The sequence below is a fragment of the Colossoma macropomum genome, unplaced genomic scaffold (genome assembly GCF_904425465.1).
Source record: "Colossoma macropomum unplaced genomic scaffold, Colossoma_macropomum, whole genome shotgun sequence".
Classification (NCBI taxonomy): domain Eukaryota; kingdom Metazoa; phylum Chordata; class Actinopteri; order Characiformes; family Serrasalmidae; genus Colossoma; species Colossoma macropomum.
Genome location: NW_023494787.1, coordinates 11,899,378 through 11,927,062, shown reverse-complemented (window position 1 = coordinate 11,927,062; position 27,685 = coordinate 11,899,378). Strand labels below are relative to the sequence as shown.

The 27,685-nt window shown below is 38.9% G+C and overlaps 1 protein-coding gene across 2 annotated transcripts; it reads left to right on the top strand.

Moving 5' to 3' along the window:
- The first annotated feature begins 175 nt into the window (after positions 1-175).
- xpnpep3 (X-prolyl aminopeptidase 3, mitochondrial) lies at positions 176-27,312 on the top strand. 2 transcript variants are annotated; one of them, XM_036566138.1, is made up of 11 exons: positions 176-425; positions 2,906-3,028; positions 5,995-6,408; positions 8,341-8,525; positions 8,954-9,016; positions 10,593-10,706; positions 12,464-12,549; positions 12,854-13,037; positions 16,624-16,744; positions 26,663-26,837; positions 26,963-27,312. In XM_036566138.1, the coding sequence occupies exons 1-10, from the start codon at positions 356-358 to the stop codon at positions 26,833-26,835; spliced, it is 1,533 nt and encodes a 510-aa protein (XP_036422031.1). In that variant the 5' UTR covers positions 176-355; the 3' UTR covers positions 26,836-26,837; positions 26,963-27,312. The 2 variants fall into 2 exon arrangements, with proteins under 2 accessions (XP_036422031.1, XP_036422030.1); XM_036566137.1 differs by having other exon boundaries at positions 26,663-27,312.
- Positions 27,313-27,685: the final 373 nt, after the last annotated feature.

Genomic DNA, 27,685 nt, shown 5'->3' with positions numbered 1-27,685 from the left:
CATTGAGTGTGCACACTTCCTAGTCATCTATATGTACACTTATTGAAGCGCTTACCGAGGCCCCGAGTCAACTAGCGTCGCTCCCTGAATGCAGTCAGAGTCGACTTGGCCAATCAGAGAGCGCGCTATGTCAGTTACTCGACCAATCGGAGCTCGAATTCAAAATGGGGCTGGACCGAGCCGTTCACCTTTGCGAGTTCAACATGTGAAGAGGGTTTCACCCTCGGTGTGGTGCGGTGCTGTTGCTTTCTTCCGTAATGTTAGTGTTTTATAAATCGTCCTCCGTCCACATAAAGAAACCCTTCCCTCATGCTGAAAGGCAGCACATACACAGACGGTTCTGCTTCTACTAAAAATGCTGCAGCCTCCCTCCCACATACTGAAAGCTGCCATCCAGTTTGTGTCCAGAACACATCTGAGTTCAGGTAGGAAATGTTTATCTCTCTTCACTTTCATCCGGTCTGCATATATTTTGATGCATATTTTTGAGGGATTTCACATGAGAGTTCCTTATCTACATGTGATGGTGTGATTGCTGTTGGCGTGAGATATTATTACATTGGTCAAGTCATTTATACAAAATTTAATGCATAGAAACTCCAAAGACAAGTAGCTAAGAAAGTCAAAATTTCATAATGGAGAATCAACATTTACAACCAGACACCAAATAAACTCTTTGTAAGATGTGTTACAACGTGTGGAAAACACTGTAAGATGCTTAATGTGGCTCAAAACCCATCCCCATAGGACAATGTATATAATACATTTTCATTTTTTGTGTTTCTTTTTTTTCTTGAGGTAAACTTACTGTATTTGTGTGGTATTATATACCAAAAACAGTCATAATTAATTTTTACATGACAGTTTTCTAACCTCGCTGGGTGAAGGAGCCTATACTGTGCCTTTAAAGGGTCCATATGACTGAAAAAAGAAATTTTCACGTTTCCACTGTTTTGATTGGCTGCCATGTATTGCGCCTCATTCGATAAACTGTTCAAGTTGAAACACTACTTACATGTTCAACATGAACAGGCGGATGTACACTATATGAATAAAAGAAATAAAAACTTGGGATACACCTCTTAATCGTTCATTCAGACATTTACATTTACAGCATTTAGCAGACGCTCTTATCCGGAGCGACTTACAAGAAGTGCTTTGTTTATCTAGAGAAAGTATCTTTGCTAGTTACTAACAGGTTAGAGAGAAAGCCAGTCCTGAGCTTAGATACTGCTAGAAACAAAAGTCCCTGTTGATACCCAGAGAAAAAGGAGCAGAGTTAAACACAGAACAGTGTAATACAATACAATACAATACAATAGATTTCAATAAGTCCCATTGCCACAGGTTAAAAAAAATCAAGCATCTAGCCATGCAGTCTGCCTTTACAAACATTTGTGAAAGAATGGGTCGCTCTAAAGAGCTCACTGAACTTGAGCATGGTTTTGTAATAGCATGCCACCGTTACAAGTCAGTTAATGAAATTCCTTAAGTCCTAGATATTCTACAGTTAGCTGTGAGTGGTATTATTGAAAAGTGGAAGCGTTTAGGAACCACAGGAACTTAACCACGAAGTGTCGGACCACATAAAGTTACAGAGCGGGGTCTCGGAGTGCTGAGGCACAGTGTATAGAAGTCGCCAGCACTCTGCTGAGTTCCGAACCTCCTCTGGCTTTAACATCAGCACAAAAACTGTGCGCCGGGAGCTTCATGGCATGGATTTCCAAGGCTGAGCAGCTACATGTAAGCCTTACATCACGAAGCACACCGCCACTGGACTTTGGAGCAGTGGAAACAGCAGTCTGCCAGACGAGTCAGGGTTTGGTGAATGCCAGGAGAACATTACCTGCCTGACTGCACTGTGTCAACTGTAAAGCTTGGTGTAGGAAGGATGATGCTATTGGGTTGTTTTTCAAGGATTGGCCTAGACCCATCAGTTCCACTGAAGGGAAATCTTAATGCTTCAGCAGACCAAGACATTATGGACAATTCTATGCTTCTAACCTTGTGGGAACAGTTTGGGGAAGACCCTTTTCTCTTCCAGCATGACTGAGCCCCAGTGCACAAAGCAAGATCCATAAAGGCATGGCTGAGTGAGTTTGGTATGGAAGAACTTAACTGGCCCACACAGAGCCCTGACCTCAACACCTTCAGACACCTTTAGGATGAACGAGAATGGAGATTGTGAGCCAGGCCCTCTCATCCAACATCAGTGTCTGACCTCACAAATGCTCCTCTGGATAACTGGGTATAAATTCCTGCAGAATTTACACACAAAACCAACACTTTTAAATATATCTGTGTATTTGTTTTGAAGTTATAATTAGTCTTTCAGCCCGATTGTTTTTTGAATGAGGCGTGATACATGCCAGCCAAACAGATCAGAGGTAATTTACGTATATTGGTCTTAAAGGGCCAATTACAGGGAAAAAATGAAGTTTCTTTCCTTTTCTTGAAAAGAAGGAGTTTGATGTGACATAAACATTATTCCTGTGCAGTCCTTGAATAGAAACCTAAACAGTCAGTTTTGAATTTGTTTTGTGATGTCATGAAGACCAGCGCATTTACTGTATGACCACAAATTCAGTCTACAGCACTTTAACTCTGCCCAATGTATGCTGAAGTTATAAGGAGTGTGTCAGTAAGGGCTGCTTGAATGAGGCACAATAAGGACAACCAATTAGAACAGAGATTATTTGCTTATCGGTCTTAAAGACACAGTAACAAAATTGAAAAATGTTTTTTATTGAGGCACTTGCCTCAGAGGCAAAGGGAAAAAGGTGGAATCTACCTCACCTGCCACTTTGAGTCTCTCTCCTCTTGTGGTTTTGTATAGTCTTCAGTACTTACTTTGGATTGTTTGTTTCATGTATTTTTGCCTTACCTGCCCTCATCCTCCCCACAGGTGCTTTAAGGTGTCCATGCAGGAACATCTCTGTGAAGACGGGAGGATGGAAGACCAAGAAAGTTCCTCAACGATACCTGGGACAGCCGAGCCCCTATACACACCCCCACCTCATCAAATATGGTACCACACAGACACTGTACTATACTGTACTCACAGACATGAAGAGAATCCCTGACAGATGCAGACCTATGAAGATGTTTGGTCACTGCTGGTTAGATAACATGTTTTGTTGATTTTCTAAGTGAAGATCAGTTAACGTGTCCTCCAGAAAGAACATGCTTCTGCGCAATTTAATACAGAATTACAGTCTTATGTAGAAGCTTAGAACACCCATGTTCAAATTTTGTTTTGGTGATTTTCTAAGTGAAAGGGAGCAAAAACAAATATGGCCAGATTTTTTAGATATTGAATATAAAATGTGCTGTAACTTTTGCACAGGCTGAATTTTATGTATTATTTTCCCCCCAACTTGTTAAATTAGCGAATAAACAATAACGGTGCATTAAAATGTACAGATGTGATCTCTGTAGAGGACAGGTTAAAGTATTTTCACTTAAAATCGAGACCAGGGGCGCCCAAATTTGTGCATTTGACTATTTTAGGGTAGGAAAATAAATTATAAAATGTGGCCTGTGCAGAATTATGGCACATTTTATATTTTATACTTTAGTATTTTTGTTCACTGTGTTAAACTCAAATAAATAGAAACAAATGAGCATATTTTCTTCATTGATTTGCAGTAACGTTACCTTTTGAAGAATAAACAGGTTTATTTTTGGAAAACAATGTTGTGTAAGTATTTGTGACAATATTAGAAACAGTGCTTAGGCTGAATGTCAGAGTTCACCCATTTTATCCCCTTGTTATGATGTCAGCACTCATGAGCACTCAAACCTTTTAGCTGAATAAACTGTCTTTCAACAAAAGTGTTTCAGTACATGTTTTTAAAAGGGAATTCAACCCATTCAGTCTTTGAGCTGTAAACTAAGGCCCAAACCCATTTCTTATTTTTACCCCTACCCTGTTTTCCGAGTGTCACCTTGCCCCTTGGAACTGAGTTAGGAGGGGTAGTGGTTGAAATCTTCCGTTATGAAATGGGACAACGCTCAAATTAAAAAAAAGAACCTTACTTCATTAACAGGCTACTAGCGGTGTTCTGTAGGCTGCCCTGCCAGTCTGCAGTAACAACAGAGGAGGGTAGAGAAGTTCAGCAACCTTGCTGCTCATCTTCAGAATTTAGGGAATCACATGCCTTCAAAGAAGGGGGATGCAACAATTATTCATTATTACCCACCCCTAATTGTTCTGTGATATAAAATTGCAGTTGGCTATTCGCCAGCTTCTTGTTTGAATTTTCCCGTTCCACCTTAAATGGAGCAGCAGTTACATTCTGGCGCTTCAGGTGTCAGAACTGCTGCATTTAGGGTGAAATGGGGAAAAAACTGCACCATTTAAGGTAAAACGGGAAACCTAGCTAGCTAGCTACTGAGACATTAGCATACTACTAGCGATTTTTTATGCTTGTTATGAAGAAAAAGATCATAAGACATTGTAATATCTTAGTTTAAGATAGTTTCAATGGTTATCATAATTTATTAACAGAGAAAATACTCACATTTATGAGTTTCTTTGCTCGCTTGTGCAGCCATCTTGCTGTTTTTTCTTCTTTTTTTTCTCATACCACTCCGTTTGGAATGTGCCTCTGAAAAAACCTCCGTTTGGAGGGCCATGTAGCTCTAACAAACACCCTAACCCTCTATCTCAGCAAAAATTGGGACACCCTACCCCTAGGCGTGAACACGCAAAACGAAGGGGTTGGGGCAAGCCGTGAAATGGGATTGGGCCTAAGTTTAAGAACCAGTGGTCACTATGTCTACAGCACAAATATAAGCTTTTTAATTACTATTCAAAACCACCAGTGAGCCTACGCATGTCTTCATAGTTTTCATATGTAATATTGATACTGGTAAAACAGTGGAAAACATGAACTATAAGTTTTCTTTGGGACTGTTTTGCCTTACAAACCCTTGCAAGTATCCTTCTTGCATAGGGTTATACCTTTAAAATAAACTTCACCTCATAACATAAAAGGATGTTATTCCTAACCATTTAGTGTAATAGCTTACTGTGAGGGATATTAAACTCTTCAGACGTCTGGTTCTTATCACCACTACTGTGAACAATTCTAATTTGGGAAGAATTTCACATCAAATCTCTCTTAATGACTTCATACTAAAGGTGTTCAGAGGGGTTGAGGTCAGGGCTCTGTGCATGCCACTGGAGTTCCTCCACACCAGACTGATCAAATCATGTCTTGAAACTTGCTTTGGCACAGTCATGCTAGAACAGAAAGGGCCTTCCCCAATCTTTTGCCACAAAGTTGAAAGCATACAGTTGTCTAGAATGTCACTGTATGCTAAAGCATTAACATGGTCCTTCACTAGACTGAAACAGCCCCAGACCATTAATCCTCTTTCACCAAACTTTCCCATAGGTAGCGTTCTTCTGGCATCCGACAAAAATAGATTTGTCCCTGTGACCTGCAGATAGTGAAGCGTGATTCATTATTCCAGTGAACACATTACACAGCTCCAAAGTCCAGTGACAGTGTGCTTTACACCACGCCAGCCAACACTTGGTATTGCAAGATGTGATCTTAGGTTTGTGTGCAGCTGCTCCTGCAGCACAGTTCTTATGCTGATGTTGCTTTCGTAGTTCTAGTTTGGAACAATTTTTATGCACTACAAGCTTCAACATTTGGTGGCCCCAATCCCTGAGTTTGTCTTCTACTGCTTTGTGACTGAGCTGTTGTTGTTCCTAGATGCTTACATTTCATAATAATAAAATTTACAGTTGACCAGGGCAGATCTAGCAGGGTAGAAACGTCCTGAACTGACTTGTGGCAATGTTTGTCTATTGAAATTGTGCTTGATTTTATCCACCTGTTAGCCGTGAGTGTGCCTGAAACACCTGAACTCATTAATTAGTTAACATACTTTTGGCTGCATAGCGTATCCAAAGATTAATTCACATCCAAGAGAGGATTTTAGTGGATCACACTAATATGTTCTCTATTTCTCTCTTAGGTGAGGTGACTCCAGGTTTAACTCAGACGGAGTTCGAACTGCGGCGGCAGCGTCTGGCATCTCTCATTGAGGCTCATGCCGAGCGGCTGTCTGGTTCCAGCCGTGCTTCTGACTCCGCCCACATTGTCATTGTCCTGTCACACCCCATTCGTTACATGACCAATGACATTCCCTACCCGTTCCATCAGAACCAGGACTTCCTGTACCTGACAGGGATTCTGGAGCCGGATAGCGCTCTGGTGATGTTTGGTTCCGGGCGACCGGACCAGGCCGTTCTGTTCGTGCCCCGTAGAGACCCGGCTCGAGAGCTGTGGGATGGGCCACGATCAGGGCGGGACGGGGCAGCTGCACTGACAGGACTGGAGAGGGTCCACTGTATCGAGGAGCTGGGCATGGTCCTCAAAAGCCTTAAAGGTAATATCCACAGAGCCTTAAGATCAAAAACATTAAAGTGCCTAGTAGAGTTGCAGCTAATTATCATTTCTGTAATCGATTGGCTTTTTGCTGTCACCATCAAAGCCAGTGTAAGAGTAGCCTGGCCACTTCCTATTTCCCCTATTGTTAGAAACATGACTGCACTAGAGGGTTTCTATGCTCATTGTCCATTTTATCAGTTCAACTTACTATATAGGTGCACTTCGTAGTTCTACAATTACAGACTGTAGTCCATCTGTTTCTCTGCAAACTTTGTTAGCCCTCTTTTACCCTGTTCTTCAGTGGTCAGGACCCCCATGGACCCTCACAGAGCAGGTATTATTTGGGTGTTGGAGCATTCTCAGCACTGCAGTAACACGTGGTGGTGGTGTGTTAGTGTGTGTTGTGAAAATCTGAGTGGATCAGACACAGCAGTGCTGCTGGAGTTTTTAAACACCTCAGTGTCACTGGTGGACTGAGAATAGTCCACCAACCAAAAATATCCAGCCAACAGTGTCCTGTGGGCAGCGTCCTATGACCACTGATGAAGGACTAGAGGATGATCAGCACAAACTGTGCAGCAGCAGATGAGCTATCGTCTCTGACTTTACATCTACAAGTACATCTGCAGTGCTGAGAATGACCCACCACCCAAATTGTACCTGCTCTGTGAGGGACATGGGGGTCCTGACCACTGAAGAACAGGGTAAAAGGGGGCTAACAAAGTATGCAGAGAAACAGATGGACTACAGGCTGTAATTGTAGAACTACCAAGTGCAGCTATATAGTGAGTGGAGCTGATGAAATGGACAGTGAGCGTAGAAGCAAGGAGTTGGTCATAATGTTATGCCTGATCGGTGTGTGTGTGTGTGTGTGTGTGTGTGTGTGTGTGTGTATATGTATATGTATATATTTGCGCATCTCCAAACTTTACAGAAGAAAGAAAAAATGTACTTTAATGTAAGTCAGTGGAACTAGAGGTTTTTTTGATGTAATTTTGGGCCGTTTATTTTGGTTTGTTCATCATGAAATTTATACACAAAGTAAGGGGCAACAGGCATTTTTAAATTATGTCAAAACTGAAAAATGAAAATGGAAATACAAGGTTTTGTTCTGACAGCAGCGATATTAGAGACTTTGTAGTGGGGTGAACTGGCACTTAATAGTGTCTTTCGAGTTTGTCAAACACTAGTGGGTGCTCCAGAGTGAGTCCAAAATCAATTAGTTATTATAGAACTTTCTGCATATATAAAATCATTTACAAACCATGATTTTGCAGAAAGTAAGTAGTTGCTAATCCTACATCATCAGTCTAATCTTATTTCCCTTGGTTTCCGATCACAGTAGTGTTATTTGAGTGTTATTAAACCCCAGCTCATGTGCACATCCATCTTAAAATCCATGGTTTCGTTCAGTGGTGCATTCACCCACTCAAACGCCGGAGCTATTACGGTTGCAGCTGTAGATAGAAGCTGAAAGGATTCTGGATTAATATGCATCACATGAAGCATAAGCAATTTCACGGAGGCAACTATATTGACTTTCACAACATTAACTTTTATTTAATTTTTTTTTTTATTTATTTAATTCTTTTTTATAAAACAAGCTAATAGTTCTGAATTTTGGGGGAACTCCAGTGCCCTTAAGTTGAGTTAACTAAAAAATACTGTGCAGCCAGGTTTATTTTTTACAGCACAGTACCAGGTTTAATGGGTGTGAAGAGCTCTAAATCACTAAACTGTGAGACTAACTCCCAAAGCCTATAGGCACTGTATAAAAGCAAGGAAAGTAGTTGAACAAAACTTGGCAATCATTTTTTCAAATAATACTTTATAATGTGCAGTAACCTAACAGTCATTAATAACTGACACCCAAACCATGTATGTAACCACATGGTGCTAACGTAAAGAATTAAATATCTTTCTCTCTCAGGAGGGACAGTTTGGTATGATGGGTCTCAGCCCTGCCACCCTCGGTTGCATCAGAGCCATGTGCGCCCCCTGCTGGAGGGAGGGGCTGTGGCACGCTCTCTGCGGCCCCTAACTCATTCACTCAGAGCCATCAAGAGCCCCGCTGAAGTGGAGCTCATGAAGGAGGCAGGTCGCATCACCGCAGAGGTCAGTGTGTATGTATGTGTATCAGCTTATCATTTTTCCAGGGGGGATTTTCACAAAGCAGTTAGCCAGATAACAAAACCCAAAGTCAGCGCTGTCTAGTAGGAGAAGAGATAAGGGATATTCCTATGGAACAATCTTATCAATTGGCTTAAGTTAGCCCATTTACAGAGAAATCCTAATTTGTGGAATTCCCCTCAGAGCAATGCCACAAGAGTAGAAATGATGCCATGCTTTGTGATTATATTGGTTTGACAAACTGAAATATTCATGGTTAGATGACAGCACACAGTTTTCTGCGTGCTGACCATCTGACCATTCTCAGTTTCAGTAAGGTTCGTGAGAGTTGACATTTGCTGTGATCAATATATTTACTGTGAATAATGTACTGCAAATATTTTGCATGGACTGACTGCCTTGTGTCTGTTCAGGCTTTTAAGAAAACCATGGCGATATGCAGAGGGGACATTGATGAGGCGCTAATCTATGCTAAGGTAAATTGAGTGAAGTGTTGATTTTTGCTAATCTAAACTGGAGGACGTTATCTCATTAAAGCTGTGCAGGAACATGGGCTAATTCATGCAGATGTAAATCAGGGCGGTGCCAATCTATGCTAAAGTAGATGAGGACTTGCTAATGTATGCTAATAGATGAAAAGTGTGCTAATCTACACTGAAGAAAAAGGACACAGTGTTAATCTATGCTAAACTAAAAGGGGGAAGGCCCTATCTACGCTAAAGAAAATAGGGGCAAGTGCTAACTGATGCTAAAATAGATGAAGGTAGTGTTAATCTGTGCTTAGGCAAATTCAGAAAAATATTAACTGGTGCTAATGTAAAGTAAGGAGTGGATTAGACACTTGTCAAATTAATTTGCAAACAAATAATAACAAAACACATAAATAATAATAACAATCCTACTACTACTACTAATAATAATAATAACAATAAAAACAATTTTATTTAAAGAGCACTTTCCATACAGGTAGCAGCCCAATGTGCTTCACAAACAAGTTTAGTAATAATATTGGAAGAAATAAAATGTAATAAATGATTGTTAAGAGGATTCATTAAAATAAACAATAACACAGGTAAATATGTGAAGTTAAATGAACAAACATTGCAGAACTTTGATTAAAAGCTAAATTAAACATATGTTTTCAAATGCTTCTTTATAGTCTGTACCATGCCTAACTGTCTAAGCAACTTTAGTGATTGCATATACATGTAGGATAAAACATCTAACATCCAAGATTACACCCAGGTTTCGTACCTCAGATTTGAGGTAAAGAAGTAAAGGGGCCTTGTACCTCACAAAGCAGCTTTATGTGAATTTTAGTACCAAATTCAGTCGAGCAAAGTTTGTTTTTTCTTGATTTAGTTGTCAGTTATTTTGAGACATTCACTAAGAAATATTTTTGCTGAATGATTTTCCAAAGAGACAAAATTATACCCAGTCAATCTTGCGTATAAGCCCTGTAACACCTCCTTGTTACAAAAGCTGTGCTGCTACCTTTCCAGAACAAACATTAACATTATTATGTGGGTTGTTGACTATAATATTTGGCAAGAGTGTAATAATACACAAATTGCATGATATTTTAAATAGAAAAGTAAAAAATATACAAAGCATTTTGTGTATATTGCAGAGAAGGTTTTTTTTCTTACTTTCAAGGTTTTAAAAATGTTTTAAGAACATTTTAAAAGAAAAGTGAAAAAAATAATTAATTTCACAACATTAAAAATAATTAACTGTATTGATTCATAAATATATTTTATCGCAACCACCATATAGGGAAAAAAATGAATACTAACTTGCCTATAATATGCCGTAATATTTTGAATAATTGAACTGAAGCAAAATAATAGATGTATTTACTATTATGAATTAAATATAGCTTTTTCTACTTTTCTAGCAAGGCAAATCAGTGACAGCACAGCATTTGCTGGAGGTTGCTAGTATGTATGAGGGATTTTGATGTTTCAGAGAACATAAGATTGTTACACCTTTTGTTGTCTCACCTCGGCCTCTATCGTTGTCTGACTGTGCCCATTTTTCTCTTGCTCTTAGTTTGATTTTGAGTGTCGGGCGCATGGTGCTAACTTCCTGGCGTATCCTCCAGTGGTTGCTGGTGGAAACCGAGCAAACACCCTTCACTACATCAACAACAATCAGATAATTAAGGTACTGTAACACTGTAAAGTGATGGAAATAATTGTACAATAGTTAGAACCTTACATTTTTTAGAACAATGTTTAGGGCTTCTTTTCTTTACATTTTCCTTTACTTTGTCAAACTGTTGTATAAAAGCAATAGATCACTTTGGTCTGTTAGAGATGTACCTTTCAGTTTTAGTAGGGCCTCATAATTCAGAGAGGAGATTCTACAACACAAATCTTTGTTACAGCATGCTATGACAGTCAATGACACTAAATTCACCTTTTCTATTTAACATATTACATTGTACTGTACATTTGAATGCAGGGTTTACATGAACCTGAACATCATAGTCATGTGATTTCCATAGAGTGAACACGTATTCCAGTTTTCATAACCAGTGTGAGCAATGGGGCTGCATATTTCAACAAGTGAGTGTTTATATCATATGCACTGAAGAACCAAAACATCATGACCACTTACAGATGAAGCATTAACATTGATTTAGATGTCAAGGTCTGGGATATATTAGATGGCAAGAGAACAGTTCGTTCTCATAGTTGACATGTTGGATGCAGGGAAAAGGGCAGACAGGGCCAAATCACCATGGCCAGATGACTGGGTCAGAGCATCTCCGAAATGGCAAGGCTTGTGTTTTGCTCCCAGTCAGCAGTGGTGAACAGAAGTCTGAGGAGGGACAAACCACGAACCGGTGACGAGGTGTTGAATGCCCAAGGCTCATCAATGTGTGAGGGCATTGAAGGCTATCCTGTCTGGTCCAAACCAACAGAAGAGCTACAGCAGCACAAGGCTCAGAAATTTTTAATGAATGTTATGGGAGGAATGTGACACAGCGCATCATACTCTTTGCACCAGACCGGTCAGAGAGCCCATGTTAACCCCTGTCCACCTCAAAAGCACCTACAATGGGCTCACAGGCGTGGATGGTCAGTTACATGTGTGCCATTTACCTGGTGAAGTGATGGCACCAGGATGCACTGTGGGAAGAAAAAGAAAAGTCAGTGGAGGCAGCGCAATACTGTTGACAGTGTTCTGTTGGGAAACCCCCGAGCATTCATGCTGATGTCAATTTGACACATGCCACCTACCTAAACATCATTGTAGACCAGGTACACCTTTTCATGGCAGTGAAATTCCCCAGTGGCAGTGGCCTCTTTCAGGAGGATGATGCAAGCTGACAGAGTCAGAGTTCAAGGTGTTGTCCTGGCCTCCAAATTCCCCAGACCTCTATCCAATCGGGCATCTGTGAGATGTGCTGGAACAACAAATCTGATCCCCAGTGGCTCCACCTCGCACCTTATAAGATTTAAAGGATCTGCTGTTAATGTCTTTGTGCCAGTACCACAGGGCACCTTCAGAGGTGTTGTAGAGTCCATGCCTTGGTGGGTTGAAGCTGTTTTGGCGGCATGCAGAGGACCAACAGCATATTACACAGGTGGTCGTAATGTTTTGGCATAATCAGTGTATGTCAAATATACAGTCAATGGTTTGAAGGGTCAAACTAGGAAAATGTGTCAACAGTGTCAGCCTTACTGTAGGGCAGTGTTCATAAATCTGCATAAACATTTATTGCTTATTTCAAAAGGCATTGTCTGTCATAATGGCTGCTTTATTCAACTTTGAGGTCAAGTTGACATAAAACCTATGCATTAGGTTGTCATGAGAGCTTTTGAGTGAAATAACATAGCATGTAGCAACAGCTGACATTGTAGCTTAATGTACATTACAGTGACATAATGCTGAAGAAACTCTCACTCTCTCAGGATGGAGAAATGGTGTTGTTGGACGGAGGATGTGAATATTATGGCTATGTCAGTGATGTCACGCGCACATGGCCAGTTAATGGAAAGTGAGTGAACTGTTCTCTATGGCAGTGATATTCAACAACACAAGAAAACATTTACGTGATCATCCACATGGCTAGTACATCCACTAGGCATGCCGCCATAAGTGGAGCACCGTTTCCAATTTTTTTCAACACCAACATTTAAACACAGCATTTCAGTCAAACACAGCAGCTAGATGCTTAATATGTTTAATTGTAGATTAGCACATCTTTGGAGTTCCTTGCACACATTTTTGAAATGATGGAGTTAATAAGGTTATCTGAACTGGAATACATTTTCATAGTAATATTCCCAACCCTGCTGTAGGTTCAGTGAGGCCCAGCGGGAGCTCTATGAGGCCGTGCTGGAGGTGCAGCTTGCCTGCCTGTCACACTGCTCTCCTGGCGTCAGTCTAGACCACATCTACTCCACCATGCTCACTCTGCTAGCCAAACAGCTCAGAAAGCTCAGCGTTCTACCTCACAGTGCCAACGACGCAGACGCTATCAAGGTATGCATTAATCTACCCACACAAGTTAACACACCTGACTGTAACATTCAGATACTTCTGAACACTTTAACCCCTTAATTAAAGGGGCAAAAAAGCATCTTTTATGGTGTTGTCTTTTAGCCATGTAAAGAACAAGATCTGACAACAGTAATAGTGCATCAATTTTTATTTAGTTGGTGTGACAAATTACCATTTTAAGCAAAAACACATTAGTAGCAGTATAATTTACACTGCAGTTCCTCTGATGAAACAGATCCATACCTATTCCTTACTGGGTCTGAGTTCTGTTGTGAATGTGTGCACATGCTTGCTTAGAAACTATCACAGTGCATTTACAACTATAGAATGGTGCAGGGGCAAATCTGGGGGGGGCGTGGCAAAGATTGGCAGCTAGTGTTTGCCACTCCATTTCTGTTTAACACTACTGCATATACAGCATTTAAGAAATAGTTCAGATACACACATGTCCATTATCTCTAGCTAACTTGTCAGTTGTAGCAAGTCAAATGAATAATCATAGTTACATTGGAGTTGCATTCTTTTGTCAGTTATTGTTCCCTCATTGAATGTATTTCAAGATTTATTTTCTTATTTCTCATTATCTTCTTTAACCCACCGATCACTGCTTAGGAAGTGTTCCTATCAGTCTTTCAGTTCTTTAGCAGGGCATCTTTGTGATGTGTAGTTTGAATTTAAAGCTCTAGCTATGGTCAAAATTGTGTAAAATGTGTAAGATGTGTAAAAATTTCTACCCATTTCCAAAGCCAAAAACACATTTTCAAAACATCAGCTTTTGTTAAAAAGGTTCTTTACCTTTGATCTGTAAATTTGGTGCTTAAAAACTCTTTTACTAAAAAAGCTAAAATAGCTAAGTCAGAATATCAAAGCAGATGTCTACTTCCATGCATGACATCATCAAAGGTAAAACATAAACAGTCCATGAACATTTTTTTCTTGCCTGCTTTGCCAGTATAATGATTGCACTGCCAGGCTGTAGCCTTATGTAATGACATTGCAGGACATAATGTGTTAGGATATTTAACTCTCCCTTGTAGTTACACCACTGGCTTAGTGCTTCTTTGCGTATTGATAGAAAACACAGTGGCACACAGGAAGCTCCAATTCCATATACTAATCAATTTTACTATGGCCAGTGTGGACATGCCTGCAGGTCAACTACCGTTGGTAGTAAGTAACTACTTGGTAGTTATTACAAACTACTGGGGCAGATTATAAAGACTCAAAATAGGAGACTCTCAATGGATCGACGACTGTAGGGTTAGTTTTGATCTTGGTGTAGGTGAAAAAGCTGGCCGTGTGTGCTATATGAGATGAACATTTTCAACCATTTCAGCAGCTGCCTTCTTGGTGCTCTGTGCAACAAAAAAGTTGCATTTGCCTACTTGCCTTTGTCCTTTTGTCACTGTGATGTTGCTTTCCCTATACCTTAAAAGAATAGTTTGGCTAATAAAATCAAATTTACACCATTTTCGCCACATGGCATTTATCTAAATGACTATTATTATTGGTTTTAGCTCTGATCATTTCCTCCCCAGGTTAGTCGTGGCCAGGTCCACTGGTAGGAGAAGGCTAGCATGAAGCACTACAGCATCTTTTTCAACTGCCACTAATGCACAAACACTGGACAGCTCAACATTCCTGGAGCAAAATGCTAATTGTGAGTTCTGTTACCTCAGGTAGCAGACTCCTGCGTTGGCTAGCATCTAGTGATGCGAAAATTATGTTTTGAAGCAAACCGACATCTGTTTGCCCAAAGCGACGCAGTTGTTTGAATTTGTATGTTGCTGTGTGCACCGACTGCTGAACAGAACTGGACCGCCTTGTTTGTTCTTGCCCTTGATCATGATTGGTTCCAGTCACTGTATCCATTGAGGCCAATAGAGTTCTATTTAACAGAGGTGGAACCTACTCTTATTATAGTATTTATGTAAATTTTTCCCTCTAACTGTATTTTTTGGAGCAGAATTCAACTAAAAGTACTTTTATTTCTAGTACTTGTACTTCATGAACTTAATTTTTAATAACCATCAGTAAAAAACAAATGTGTTTCAGCTTATAAACCAATTAGAACAAAGCATGTTTAAGATTCAGTTCTAAAAGCCAGTCACAGTAGCGCCCAACACTGCACTTCATGCCCTGACGTGTTCAGAGACATCAAATTTAGTGGAGAAAGAAAGAGAAAATATGCACCAGCACACATGACAAACACTTTATCCAATTCGTCATCTTCATTCATTTCCACATGAACTAAAGAAAGCAGCTATTATCAGCTGCTAAACACATCGAGAGCTCCACTTTTCACAACTCCCATTTTGAAGAAGCACACAAGCAGTTATCTGGCTAAATAATCTTAAAGTAACTCAAACTAATTATGTGAGCAGATTTTCCAACAACTTATTTCCTCTTACTTTAGTAATTTCCTTTATTAAAACCTTTACTTGTACTCAAGTAAATTATCACTACAGTAACTGTACTCTAACTGAGGTAGGAATCAGTGTCTTAGCTAGATTAAGCTCGTAGCTCCAGCACAAAATTAAAGAAGCAAACTTCAGACACCGAACATGCCTTGCCTGATTAACTACATTTGGGGTAAGAAGGAAACTGGGAAAATTTATTATTTTTTTGCCAGACTATTTCTTTAAGGAACGAAGGACAAGATTCCTTGAGAAAGGGGGTTCTTCAGAAGTTCTAGTTCCAATCTGGCTCTTGTGCGCTGTGTGTGTTTGTTTAGGATTTTGCGCCAGAGCCCTGTGGTCAGGAAATGACTATAAGCTCTTCTGGGCCAATTTAAACTGTAAAGTCCTGACCCAATTACGCCTCTATAAAATGCCATAGTGCCGCATGTAGCGCCCATAAAAGGCACGGCTCTCTAACGCACTCTCATTGCAGCGGGCCTTGGGCTCTATGATGCTTTGGCAATGTGGTGGCACCTTGGGTGAATTTCACAGCGTCGTGGCCACAGCCGCTTGTTGCGGAGCCCACAAATAGAGCAATAATACACTAGCTGACACAGTGCGCATGTGAAGAAACACGATTTTCCAGGAGTGCTCCGACACCTCATCATTTGTTACAAAGACATTATTACTGTGGTTTCCTGTGCTATAATGAGTGCCAGCATGTGTTAATACATTTGCTTATTTACAGGCATCCAGTGATTTAGGAACTGTGTTTTCTAGGAATAGAAATGCCTGAGTTAATGTTGCTTTATTATTAATTCACCTTGTTCTTGCTATCTCCCTCTTACATCTTTTCTCTCACTTTTCTGATTCACTTGCCTTTTATTCTTATCTCTTTCTTTCTTTGTTCTTGCACACATACTTGACTCTTTATTCTTTCTCTCCCAAATTCCTTTCTTTTTCTTACTCTCATCTTTCTCTGCTTTTTTTCCTCTTGAACTCTTTATTCCTCCTCTGGTGATGCTTCACTCTCTCTCTCTCTCCCTCTCTCTGTCTATTTTCCTATTTTCATGCCATTTGTATTCTTATGGACTGGTTTTTCCCTTTTCTCTGTCCTTCCCTCTTTTTTCTCTCTCTCCTTCTCTTTCTCCCTCTTGCTCTCTCTGTAGGCTGCGAGGCGTTACTGTCCCCATCATGTAGGTCATTATTTGGGTATGGATGTCCATGACACCCCTGAGCTTTCCCGTTCTCAGCCCTTGCAGCCAGGCATGGCCGTCACCATTGAGCCCGGTAGGTAGAATCCACATTAAACACAGCCAAGTGAGGTGTCCAAGTATGCTGTAAATCCAGGTGTGCTATGCAGTCTATACAGCAGGGGGGTCATTTGTTGAGGGGCCGCAATCTGAATGCGGACCCAACAGGTTATTTCAGCAGACCAAACTGAGCGCTGTGTGTAACCGTAGCAAAGTCGATCAACATATGCAAATAAATTTTCTAACCATGAACCAACACATCCAATCCCATGCATTTATGTAAATTACTTAGCCGAAGGCAGATCACCTGAACAGAAACTAGCTACAGAGCTAGACAGCATGTCTAGCTATCTAATAATTTCACATACTTTTGTGGATTTTTAATTTCATTTACTGTTTTTGGTCTGAGAAGTAAAGCAACAACATGGCTTATTTAGGAAAAAGGAAAGGTGAGGACAAAAGCAGAGTGTTTAAAAGTTGATGAACAGAGAACTGAGCATTGTTTCTTACCGTTTCAAGCTCTCATCTGTTCAGAGTCCCTGGTGCTCGTCAAAAATGGAAACATTAAGTGTCTGTGCCGCTGCTAAACAAATCACTTCGAATTAACCTACCCACAAAATTCAGATCTGAGGACAAGTGAAAGAAACCCAAAGCTCAACATGAAAGCTCCATTAGAGTGCTTGTCCATTCCCTGACTGTGCAAGAGAATGAAATGCTCTTTAATGATAGCCTTTATTCATTTTTATTTTAACCATTAATAATTTAATTAAGTGTTTAATGGTAAGTGTTTTTGCCATTCACTTAAGTTAGTTTGTTTAACCAGACCTTTATAAGCAAGAAATGAGTTGCAACTGGACTTTTGCAAATTTTAGTTGAATACCCAGATATAGAGCATGAAATTTTGTTTAGAACCTAAACCAAGTCCAACCTGACCTACATCATTAAGTTTTGAGTATGAATCCGAACAGAGCCCGAAAAAAAAAAAAAATCTGTCCAAACCCAACACACCCTGAATCACATCAAGTTTTGGAAACTGACCCGAGCCTTTTCTGTCTGGAGTGCTTTCGAACAACATCCCAAATGTTTTTTAGTCTGGACAAACTTTCCAAAATGTGATGTGGGTTGTGTGGTGCTGATATGTAGTTCCGGCCACCATCATTGGCACCCCTGAAATTTAATTACATACTGTACAATATCTACAAAAATAAAAATGTGTAACATTTTTGGTCAGTATACACTCATGTCCATTACACAACAGCTAAGGGTAAAACTATTTAAAATGGAAATATGGATATGACACAATTATTGGCAACCTATTGATGAATTCCATTCAGATTAGACTAGATTAGACTCACCTGTGAGAAATTGGAAATTAGAATCACCCGACATGACTTAAAATTAACCAGTGAATGATGGCTCTAGTGTTTAAAAAGGCCACTTTATTTTCCCTGATCCCTTTCCACAATGCTGAATACAAGAGAACTGTCTGAGAGCATCAGAAGTGCTATTATCTCCAAACACAAGAATGGTAAAGGGTACAAGGCCATCCTCAAAGTCCTTGCCATCCCTGTTTCAACAGTGCGTAATGTAATTAGGAAGTTTATTGCTCATGGAACTATCAAGAACCTTCTAGGACGTTGGTCAAAGAGGAAAATCAGTAGGCATAGTCTCCAAAGGCCGGTGTGAACTGTGGGAAAAAACACTGTGTATTATCCAAAGAGCTAAAAGCAGACCTAGAGCAATCTGGAGTGATGGTTTCAACCCGTATCATACACCACACACTCAACCAAGAAGGACTTCATGGGTAAAGGCCAAGGAAGACTCTGTTGCTGAAAGAAAGACATGAGAAGGCATGACTGATCTTTCCAAAACATACCTAGATAAACCTCAATCCTTTTGATTGATAAACCTGAAACAAAAATAGGGCTCTTTGGCAATGCAGACCAACCATTTCTTTATATGAAACAAAATGAAGCGTAAAAGCAAAAGGACACCCTACCTCAAACATGGTGGTGAATCCACAATGTTGTGGAGTTGCTTTGTTGCCTCAGGTACTGGAGGCCTCAACAGAATTGAAGAAATAATTAAATCAGAAGATTACCAAGGCGTTTTACATTGAAATGTGCTACCTAGTGTAAGAAAGCTAGGTTTGAGGATTGTGGGTCCCCCAGCATGATGAAGACCCAAAGCACAAATCAAAAAGCACAACAGAATGGTTGCAAAAGGATAAGTGGACTGTTTTAAACTAGCCAGCAATGAGGTCTCATCTCAACCCCAGTAAAAATCTTTGGAGATTTTGAAATCTGCCATAAGGAATGGACACCCTGCAAACATCCAAGAGCTTGAAAAGTTTGCAATGGAGAAGTGGGGAAAAACTACAAGCAGACAGGTGAAAAAAGCTTGTACATGGCTACCAAAAATGTTTGGGGGCTGTCATTGCTGCTAAAAGGTGTGCAACAAAATATTAGGAAACGGTGCTATTAATACTGTCCATGCCATATTTTGTTAAAATATTCTAATGATAGAAAGTTGGTGTATTTCCATTTATTTATGAAGATATTGTAAATTTTATATAAAAAAAGAAAAGGGTGCCAATGATCTTGGCCAGAACTGTGGCATGATGTTAGCTTTTTCTGTACATAGAACATATGTAAGGTTTTTGGCCAAACAAATTAAATCTGAACATCCATTTGGCTGCACTAAACTGAACTCTCCTGAATCGTTTTGCGTTTTAGGTATCTTTCATCCATTTTGTCATGAGCGGGGGCTTTGTGGACCATGTTACTAAGTTCTTTCATGCCCCAGCATGCAAGGAATAAAGATTAAAAGTAATGAAAGTGAGGGGAAAAATAAAGCAGGGGGATATACAGGGTTAAATCTGTTAAAAGTTGAAGGGGGGCTGCCAGAACTCAGATGTGAAATTGATGTGAAATGAACCCAACGTGGGCCTGACAGATATTTGGGAAATGACATTCGAACCTGACGTGAGCTATCGGGTCCAGTCAGGTTTCAACAAATGTTTAAGCTCTACCAGCTTTTCCATCAGTTAGTATGTAATGAAGGTTAGAAGACTACAGTTATTATTATAATTTTGCTATTTAAATGTAATTATCTAATTCTATGTAGGTAATACAATTCACCCAACTTAATACACACTTATTTAGGAAATGAATTACATTTACACTTGATTTACATTCTGTATTGAGATGTTTGCACATCAGACTTTTTTGTTTCTCTTTGTTTCAATGTCAAAAAATAACAAAAACCAGGCAGTTTTGCTTAGTTCAGTGAACATCAGTGGGCTAAGTTATATAAAATCACAAGAGGCTTTTCTTACTGACAATAATGGCAACCACTAAGGGTTAAGTCCCTTAAGGGGCAAGGCTCCTATTTTATAATATGAGTAGCAGATCAAATGAAATTGCAGTTTTGAAATGAACAGTATTTATTTAATTAGTCAACACAACAGAGATGGATTAAGAGCAACTCAGTGGGTCAGGCTTCAGATGGAAGTGGAGAGATACTGATTTAAATTGATAGAGGAGTTGCATAGCTACAAAGAAAAGTAGCCACCTGAATTTTGTTCATACTTTTGTCCTTTTTTATAGATAGCATACATGCAAACTTGTCACCTTTCAACAAGATTTGCTGTTTTGAGTACTGAATATGTCAGAGTCATGTAGATTTGATGAGTTTTTCATTTTAACTACTGCTAAAAGAGAGAATCTGTCCTCTCCCCTAAACACAGCGCAGCAGCCATTCACGAATATCCTACAGATGTAGTGTTTAATTTTTAGTGGCCAATCACAACTAAGATGACATTTCAGAAATGCGAAAAGAGAGCGGTGAAGTTGGTTTTGTTTTTGCTTATTCAAATTTCTTTTTTCAGTAACTGCTGAATGAAGCTAATGTTAATAATAAAAATGTTAATGAGTAAATTATCATTGTTAGCAGCCAAGACAATCAGCTCTCATTCAGTTTTTGTCTGAAACTGATATAGAACATGTTGATTTCTGTGAACTATAAGCCAAAACAGCCATCCACAAATAACATTGCAAATGGCAATCATCAGGATCCAAGCACTGTGTGCCTAATAGAACCAGTAGAACATGGATGGGCAAAGTTTTTAGAATGGCCTCGATTTATAATGGATGTGGGATCTTAAAAATGGATGCCTGCCAAATTTCATACACACTAGCAAATACATCAAAATACCTAGAAAACAGTACATTATTCTGTGTGACTGGTAGTTGTATAGTTGAAGTAAATAATTCCACAGCAATCAGCCCTGAATGTTAATCAGAATTTCATATTAATATCTACTAACATTTTCTCCTGGGAACAATGCTGCTGAACTCAGAAAAAAGGTACAAAACTGTCACTAGGGCAGTACCCCTCTTGTCACTGGAGTGGTACTCTCAAGAGTACATCTCGGTACCTTTAGTCAAGGAACACAATTAACCGTAATCCATTGAAATGATATTTTCTAAGTTGTATTGAATCCACACCCCGTCTCATATCCAGGCTTTTTATTTTATTATTCTGTTTCAAAACATTAGGTTATGAAAAGGTACAAATATGTTCTTTTCCACAGGGAAAAACTTATTTCAGGTACACAAATGGACCTTAAAACCACGGCTGTACCTTTGAGAGTATGTTTACATTGTTTGTACCTTGAACGAAAATGTACCTGCACAGTACCTTTATTTCTAACAGTGTACAGTTTCTGAAGTTGTCATCTTTTTCACCGCTTGTTAGTTTTCACATATATAGATATAAGTATATAATACATGTTATGGTGAGGGATATACTGCATTCTTCCTTCGTGTGCAGACTCACTCCACACAGTTCCACAGGGACACTGCACCAAATAGAGATGTCACTGGAGAATTTGTGATGCCTGGGTTTATCAGGATTAGCACTACCCTAGACCAGAGCCATTATTCCAGACTAAGCATGCTAACCAGAGATCATTCATAGTGGGTTGAAAATGGCCCCATATTTCCACTGCACAGTCTTTCTTCTACCACAAACACTGCCTGTGAGAAATTTGAGGATGATTTTATACATACATGTTTTCTTTGTTGGATTGCAGTAACCTAAACTAGTTTAATATTAAAGACTAAGTATGGTTATTTTGAGGAAAACGTTATCAATATTGTAAATATGTCATTAAAACAAATACAATACTTGTTTTTATAAGCTTTTTTATAGGCATGTAGGAGGTTTTTAAGAGAGATTTTGTGTGTAGTTTCATTGGTTTTTTATCATTGTGACAATTTAATGTTATTATTGTTTTCCTTAAAATAAACTTAGTTATTCTTTAACTGAGAAAACAGGCATGAAAAGCTAGGTGGTCCCAAACTTTTAAGAAGCAGTCTATATACAAACATTAAACATGTTACTTAGCAATTGGATATTGATTTCTTTAAATCTGACCTAAACCTTATTCGTGTTTTTTACTTAAATTTCTTTTGAGCTGTGAGGTAGGGCTAGAACAAAATGAATGATAAAGTGTTAAGAAATTTCATTGTTGATGTTGATTACTTAAAGTGCTCTATAATGCTTTATAACAGTAGTTCTCAATCCTGGTCCTGAAGTACCACTGCCTTGATGCAGCTAATGAACTAATTAACAAGCCCTCTTGAAGTGAACTGGGTATGTGAGACTAGAAAAAATGCTATCACTTGCTGTGTAACACAAATAGTTGACGCTGTAAAAAGTTATTAGGCTTAAACACTAATGCGCAAAGGTTTGCACATGCACAGTGTACATAGAACTAAACTTACAAAAAAGTTGACGCTCGCCTGTGTAGAAGTATGGCTGAACATGCTGTGTTTAGTTATGCTGAAGAGGATGATGATATTCAAATGAAATTTAGCTAGCTGCCATGAAATAAAGACCACTCAATTAACTCTTTTAGGCGCTGTTTACGTTCTGAATGCCACTAAGAATCATTTTAGTCTGAGAATTGCTGTAACGTTACTTTGTCCTTCATCTATCCAACAGTGCTGTACGACAAATTCAGAAGCACTTACGAAGCAGACAGAGGAGTTAACTCTCTTGTAAATGTGATATTTTTAATTAGGTGAACTGCCTGCCATTTAAAAGCAAAGGGAAATATTTTAGCCACTGTGGGTTTAGTTACAGCAGTTTAATGTTAGATTAGAAGCAGCTGCTTTGAAACGAGTTAAATTATTTTCTGCTCAGTGGATGACGTAAATGTTGGCTTGTCGAGGCATAGAAATATGTTTTCTAACTTCAGATAGCCCAGCCACATTCATTCAGACTTGTCAGTCATGTATGTGGCAATTGTGTTTTTGAGTAACGTTAGAAAGATAATATATAGATCTCTCATTGGCCATTTGAGCTACTAAACACTGAGAATCGTGCTTCAGCTTTAGACTGCATCAAATATTTTCATTACACCGGGACTGCTAGATTGTGCTACAGGAATTTTAGGGATGATATAGCTTCTAGGTTAGATTCATATCCTTCATTCATTGTCTAATACAGACATAATTAAACAGATGGGACTTCGAAAGCAAATGTCAGCAGGTATAATACTTTGATTATTCAAATGAATCAAGTAATAGTCAATAGGTTAATCGATGATACAAGGAATCGTTAGCTGCAGCCTGACTGGAGTGTTTAGTTCTAACTCTGAGGCCTCGTCCACACGTTTTCAGATATTTAAAAAAAAAATCTTTGTCCATAACAGCAGCGTTTTTGAAAATCTCTACGTCTACATGAGTATGCAGACCTCAAGCAGAACATTATGAGCACAAGTCCTGCGCAAAATATAGAGGGCGCCATGAAACTAAATTTTCAAAAAAACATAACTTTGACCTGCAGGCCATCAGACCTGCATTAGTTGATATTTTACACGTATTGCTTTGAAAAGTAAAGGAAATTTAACCTTTTATGCTCGAGTCATATCTTTGGAATCATTGAGGTATTTTTAATATTTGCAGTCAAGATGACCCCAAGAACTGAGCACAGTACATTTTTCCCCCTTTGCACTACAGTTTAATGAAAAAGTGATGCTAAATTCAATGATAAATATATCTGCTCCCAAGTCACCCCCAAATTGCTGAGCTTTCAGAAATAACCCAGTTGTCAGTCGTATTTCAGACCGAGTTCTGCATGCTTAATAAATTCAGACAGCTACAGACAAACGGTGTGATGTCAGCTGTATGCCCACCCACACAAAAACACTGAAAACAGTTTTCAAAAAAGAGTTTTTAAAAATCTCTACAGTGTAAGGCATTTTCAAAAATTCTTTTTCAGTAAATGAAAAAACTGTTTTTTCATGGGTGGGAGGCCAAAATGCAGAAAAAAACAATGTTTTCAAAAATATCTGAATACATGTGAACAGGACCTCATGGGGTCTAGAATGTTCAGGAGCAGCTGAATGTCTGGGGCTAAGTTCTGCAGTGGTTATAGCTCCTGAGCATTGCTGAACATAATTTTCTAAACGCTGCCCTAAAATTTATAAAATTTAAAAGCATCATATTTTCTATATATATCATGGTATCAGCATTAATAAAAGGCCAAAAAAAGAAAGCCTCTCTTTTAAATCTGATGCCAGAGGAGTTGCTGTATGCGCACATTCTTATTGGCAACAGTGAATTATTTTGTCAATTTTAGCATGTAGAGCCAAAGCTTTCTGTGGGTTACCATGTTTTCTATCAATGTACAAAATATTCACAAGGCTTTTCTGTCACCAGTTTTTTTTTCTTCACGCAAGCTCGTTCAGTTTGGATCAGTAAGTGCTTATTGTTTTGTTTAATCAGAGTAATATTAAAGCACTTGATGTGTGACTTTTGTATTGCTGTTCATGTGTTTTCTTGTTCAAAATAGTAGTTTGTGCACAATGTATTTAATAGACAATAGTCTATTCACCCAAATCTGTAAATACATGCCCAAAATGTCTCTCAACTACATCCAGATCTGAATGTGCTGAATGTGTAGCTGAAGTCTCATAGGCATAAGTATGCTACAGGTTATGTTTCTGTTGTCACTATTTATGCATAATAGTGCTGTGAAAAAGTATTTGCCCTTTTCTCAGTTTCTTCTATTTTTGCATATTTGTTACACTTGAATGTTTCAGATCATCAAGTTACTTTTAATATTGGACAAATATAGTAAACACACAAAATGCTGTTTTTAAATGGTGATTTCATTTATTGAAGGAAAAATGCTGTTCAGCCCTGCCTGGCCTTATGTGAAAAAGTAATTACCCCTTAGCTACTAAATTAACCATTTAACCAAATTCAACTAACTTGTGGGTTCAACTTCACTCGCCACACCCAGGCATGATTACTGCCAGTCCTGTTGAATTTAAACATCACTTAAATAGAACCTGTCTGGAAATGTAAAGCAGGCTAGAAGGTCTCAAAAAGCAGCACATGATGCCACGTTCTAAAGAGATTGAAATACAGATGTGTAACAAAGTCATAGAAATCTACCAGCCTGGAAAGGGTTTCAAAGCCACTGCTAAGGCTCTGGGATTCCAGTGAACCACAGTAAGAGCCATTATCCACAAATGGAGAGAACTTGGAACAGTGATGAACCTTCCCAAGAGTGACCAGCCTACCAAAATTTCTCCAGGAATGCATCGAGTCATTCAGGAGGTCACAAAAGAACCCAAACTAACATCTAAAGAGCTGTAGGCCTCACTTGCCTCAGATAAGGTCAATGTACATAATTCAGCAATAAGAAAGACACTTGGCAAAAATGGCATCCATGGGAGGGCTGCAGGGCGCAAAACATCTAGATGACCCCCAAGATTTTTGGAATAATATTCTGTGGACTGATGAGTCAAAGTCTGAATAAAAGTCCTGACCTGAATCCCATTGAGATGCTGTGGCAGGACCCTAAACAGGCAGTTCATTCTCAAAAACCCTCCAATGTAGCCAAACTAAAACAATTTTGCAAAGAAAATTGGGCCAAGTTACTGCAAATGTTAGATTGCAGTTGTTACTGCCAAGGGTGGCACAACCAGATATTAGGTTTAGGGAGGTAGTTAATTTTTCACATGGGTGATATAGGTTTGGAATAAATCTTTATCTTCAATAAATGGAACAATCATTTTAAAGCTGCATTTTGTATTTACTTGTATCATCTTTATCTTGTATTAAAATTAATTGGATGATCTGAAACATTTAAATGCAACAAATTAGCAAAAATAGAAATCCAGTGAGGGGCAAATACATTTTCACAGCACTGTATAGGTTTAAAAATAGAAACAACATAAATTGCAAATGTAATCTATTGTCCATATGCCTGCATGACATGGGTGCATGCAACAGGGAGTTGGATTCCTTAGGGGAATCAGAAATCAGCACAACACCCCTGCTGTCTAAAATGGCTGACCACAGTGTTCAGCTACACTGTGAAATTATTTATAGTTCATTTTTATAGTTCATAGCAAGTCATACTGTGTCCCAAACCACACTGACAAGTCTAGACGACTTTACTGTGGTTTGGGGGGATTGAAAAGTTTTGAGGACATATTTACGGAAAAGATTTGAGTGAGTATTGACTTCTAATGTTTGTTAGCAACAATACCCTTGTAGCACATTAAACTAAAGAAGCAAAATTTGAACACCTAACAAGTCTTGGCTGATTGACTACATCTTGGGTAAGTGTAAAATTGTGCAAAATAGATTTTTCACCAAACTATTCCTTTAATTGCTCCATCAAGCAATCTGAAGCATCCAGCAAATGACACATTGATGTGAACTGTTAGGGCCTGGATATCATAAAAAAGACTGCACAGAATACAATGAAAAACTTAGCAAACAGGTTTGCCACTATTTTAGGGGCATTATATCATGGACATAATACTCATTGTCTATCAAACATATTGTTAAATATATGTCAGTATCATAGGTTAACAATACCAACGAAATATCACCCAATTCTACTCCAACCCTTTCTCCCTATACAGGATTGTACTTCAGTGAGGATGACGAGTCGTGTCCGGAAAGGTTCCGGGGCTTTGGAGTGCGGATAGAAGACGATGTGGTGATCCAAGAACATGGTGGTCCACTTATCCTGTCTGAAAACACACCAAAAACAGTGTTGGACGTGGAGACAGCATGCACACAGGCAGAATGCTGAAGGTGGAGGACAACACAAGAAACTTTACAGTTCACACCACATCCCACTGATGGCACCATCCCTTAGTGCTCTACTTTTCTAGCACCCCTTTCGTAATGCCCTCCTTTCTTTGACTTTCCTGTTTTAGGGCTCTTTGCCTTTAAGGGTTCTCCTCTAGTGCACTTACCCTGGTGAGTCTGCATCAGTGAGGATGAAGTCCGGACTGGAGGCGTTTAGGACACAGCAGGACAAGCATACTGGAGTCGCACTGTAAAACTTTAACAGTATGAGGAGAGAGTCTATGAAATTCTGGATCATGAAGGGCTATGTGAGTGTACAGTTGTATGCAAAAGTTTACATGATTTTTTAAGTGAACATAGAAAAAATAACGAATTTTGGTACATTTTAATGCACAATTACTGTTTATTTGCTGAATTTAACAGGTTGAAAAAAACATAAAATGTGGCCTGTACAGAAGTTATGGCATATTTTACATTTTATTTATTTATTATTTATTTTCCAATATATTAAACTCAGCAAATAAATTTAAGTTGTGCACTTAAATTTGCAGATAAATGCCATATTTCATTTTATTTCTGGTAGAGGATGTGTTAACATATTTTCACTTCGACAGTCAATAAAATGTATAATCTGACCGGGGCGCCAAATTTTTTGCATACGACTGTGTGTGTGTGTGTGTGTGCGTGTGTGCGTGTGTGTGTGTGTGTGCGCGTGCATGTGTGTGTGTGAACTGTGAGATGGATATTTACTGGATCTGATGGATATAATGACAGCATGGGTGTGATTAATTTTGTCTGGTTTTTTGTTAGTTGTAATAAATTTTGAATCCTACAGAATTATCAATATTTAA